Source organism: Limulus polyphemus, unplaced genomic scaffold, assembly GCF_000517525.1.
Source record: "Limulus polyphemus unplaced genomic scaffold, Limulus_polyphemus-2.1.2 Scaffold5989, whole genome shotgun sequence".
Lineage (NCBI taxonomy): Eukaryota > Metazoa > Arthropoda > Merostomata > Xiphosura > Limulidae > Limulus > Limulus polyphemus.
In genome coordinates, this window is record NW_013671599.1 from 56,093 (window position 1) to 59,754 (window position 3,662).

At 32.4% G+C, this 3,662-nt stretch overlaps 1 protein-coding gene across 1 annotated transcript in view; it reads right to left on the reverse strand.

Moving 5' to 3' along the window:
• Positions 1-3,066, reverse strand: part of LOC106473228 (reticulocalbin-2-like) — an 11,331-nt gene extending 8,265 nt beyond the window's left edge. Inside the window, exons 1-3 of the mRNA XM_013933914.2 lie at positions 2,606-3,066; positions 1,391-1,538; positions 967-1,132 (exon numbers count right to left, since the gene is read on the reverse strand). Of these exons, the coding sequence (XP_013789368.1) occupies positions 967-1,132; positions 1,391-1,538; positions 2,606-2,816 (525 nt within the window). The 5' untranslated portion in view covers positions 2,817-3,066. The remainder of the gene's footprint in view (positions 1-966; positions 1,133-1,390; positions 1,539-2,605) is intronic.
• Positions 3,067-3,662: the final 596 nt, after the last annotated feature.

Below are 3,662 nucleotides of genomic sequence, written 5' to 3' on the forward strand. Positions count from 1 at the left end.
AATCTTATACACTTCAATCAGATCCATCAACAATATCAGTTCTTTTAACAATCTTAAACACTTCAATCAGATCCATCAACAATATCAGTTCTTTTAACAATCTTAAACACTTCAATCAGATCCATCAACAATATCAGTTCTTTTAACAATCTTAAACACTTCAATCAGATCCATCAACAATATCAGTTCTTTTAACAATCTTAAACACTTCAATCAGATCCATCAACAATATCAGTTCTCTTAACAACCTTAAACACCTCAATCAGATCCATCAACAATATCAGTTCTCTTAACAACCTTAAACACCTCAATCAGATCCATCAACAATATCAGTTCCCTTAACAACCTTAAACACCTCAATCAGATCCCCTCTTAACTCTTTTTTTTTCAAAAAAAAACAATTTCAGAGATCTTAACCTTGTATAACAACCTCTCCTTCCCAGGTATAATCCTACTATTCTTCCTTTGAATTGGATCTCATCAGATTAATTGGAATACAACACAAATTTTTAGTTGAAATGCTATTCATTTTAATCATTTATGAGATACCTATTACAAAAATTTGTAACTTATCAGGTAGGTCTACAGATACTCAAAGGTTAGGGGGAATCAGGAATATTATGGACATTGAAGTAATGGCTCTTGCTTAGGCCTGCATTAATATTTTTATGGTATTCTAAACTGCTATTTCTGTCAAACTATGAACTTTAGCATATCAAATTGAAGAAAGTAACATAACACTCTTCAGTAGCTCATCAAATTGCAGAATCTGACTTGCTCAGTGCAAAAGTGAACAGTTACTTGTAATTCACAAAATGTAGTAAGAACAAAAGACATGTCTTAAAATCAATTTGATATGTAAGAGAAGTGTTTCAAGTATTGAAGTTACTTTAAACAAAATTATTAGCAAAGTAAAAGGGTTTATATTTTACTATTCCACTTATGCAACAAATGTTCACACAAAACCTGATGCTCTTCAGCTGCTTCAAGAGGGTCAGGAATTTCATCTTCATCATCATCTTCAGGGTCAATTCCAAATGCTTCAGCCATATGTTCTTCCCATGTTACCTTCCCATCTTCATTTTCATCCTCCTCTTCCAGTCTCTCTTCTCCTTCTTCCTCTGTTAACATTCTGGATGACAATATGTAAACAGAAGTTTAGGTGTGGCAAATATCCTGGCTATAAGGTATGTAAAAGGAAAGTCATATTTTAATAATTAAATATTTCAGTGTTAAAAAACCAGTCGATTCATACTTTAATAGAATAAATTTTCAGTGAAAAAAAAAAAGCTCTCTTCATTCACCTAATGCCACACTAACTACATATGACACCTCAATGTTACTGTTTAGATTTTATGGAAATCAAAAATTATTGATAAAATAGCCTTACTTGAAAGACCTCAGAATCCACTTTGTAAGTTCCTTTTTATCAACAAAGCCATCTCCATCTTTGTCCATCTTTTGAACAAGGATACCTAATCGTTTCTTGGATTCTTCGGGACTAAGGTGGTCATATTCCTCAGCGTCATGACGATTTCCTATAGAATGCAAAATGTGTTTTGATATTTAGTGTAAAATGGTGCAATTATGATGTTAAAAGCTTAGCTCTAAAATGTGGAATACATTGTTCCGAAGAAAGCAAAGGGGTGATTATTAATAAAAACTTGAAATCTTTTTAAAGTTTTTTTGAATATTCATTTCACTGAGGTGTTTCCAGTGTGGCAGAAAATATAAATTTATGTATCTCAGTACAAAAAAAACATTGGTGAAATAAACATTTTCTAACTATGAACTTAATTTTCTGAAACTGAGATGATATCAAAGATTAGTTAGACTACGAGGTTAATATAAGTGTGGGCACTTTTTCTAACCATATACATGGCTATATGTACAATTATGTGTGTGTGTGTATGTGAATAACTATAAATTTTGTTAGCAACAAAATGGTCTTTATAAATATTGTTATAAGCTATATTTTAATATTTAAACTAAGATAATTGTTTGCTAGAGGGCACATTAGTAATATCTAGAAAGTTCATTAAAGTTAAGGCTTATGTAGAAATTTCATGCAGTATCTAAAACTAAGGATGCAATATAAGCACCAGAATCAGTGAATTATTCAATTGTTGAAGCAGTGAGTTAATAAGTGAATCAGTTCAGTGCCAGTTAGTGTTATTCACTCAGTAAGCTAAACATTGAGTTAGTTAGCATGTATGCTATTGATTAATTAGTGAGAACATTTTTGCAAGTGATTTAAACTTTTTTTGTTTGTGATTTAGGTATACAATTAGTTTTTCTGTTCAAACGTTGTTTATCAAGTTAGGCCTAAAGTACAAGTGATCATATCTTGTAGCAAACGTTAATGAAAAATTATATTAGTTCGTTATCGTCATGTAGACTAGAATAAAACAACAGTAACACGTTACAACGGTATGATGGACACAAAATAGTTACTAAGTTAGTTTTCCTTTGGAGTTTGGTCCACACACTACAAAGCTCAACATTTGGATACAACTTCACATGTGAGTGGTGTCAATTAATTAATATTAATGCATAAAATACGCATGGTCACAATGAGCTTAAACTTCCATTAATTTTTACTTACCAATAACAGCCTCATGGTCAAATTCCGAATGATGCACTCCTTCCTTGTAATGATCATAATCTCGGGAACTAAATGCTCCATTCTCCTCCCGCTCCCTGTTCAATATTTGGCCTTTCGGTCGAACATGGCTATGAGGTGAAGTATGACCTACTTCTATGCATAGATGTGTAAAAAGGACAGAGACGTAAATAATATGGCTTAAAGTGATCATACTAGTTTAAAAGTCACGTATTTGATAGTTTTTTCTGTTAAACCTGAAGGCGACCTACGCCTAATAAATTAAATATTTGAAACGCCAAAGCTATGAAACTTTGAAAGTGAACCGAAATACAATATAAATGTATTTTTCCAGGCCCTGAACCAAATCCCGTAATGTTGTACTCGTACACTAAGCCTTACGTACGTGTGCAATGTTCCGTTGGCACAGTAGTCAACGTTCAGTAACAAAGAAAAATAAAGGAAACGACTTTTGGCGCTGCGTAATATTTTTAATACAAGCCCTCTAAAAATTCATAGCAAATAGCGCACCATACAATCTGCATGTAAAAATAACTCTATATTGATAGTATGGGCTTTACTATATAATACGACATAGCAAGTTTGCTTTCAAGTTAAACACTGAGCTGTATGAGATACATATAGAGAGAACTAGCAAATGTTTGTTAGTAAATAATATTACCAATTTATATCTAAAGTATTATACTTTCCATCTATTTTGCAATTATGTTGTTCTGAAAGAATGATAGTGTTACGTCTCCGTTCGTTAGTTAATTTTCCGTAAAAATTCTTCCCGAAGAATTTTACCGATACAAGTCCTTTCTTAAATAAAACTGGTTTATTCTTTCTGAATACAACTTTGCGATACACTTAATTTCAACAGTCGCTCTATAATAAACGCTATAATTCACAACGAACTTCTCACGTGCTCAACAATATTCTTACTCATTACCTTACGTCGCATCTTGGCCGGTCTTATATATATATATACAAGTCTACCCCAATCTAGTAGTCTCTTGACATTTCATGAAGGTTCGAGAAGGAAGTGGCGTGATACGAG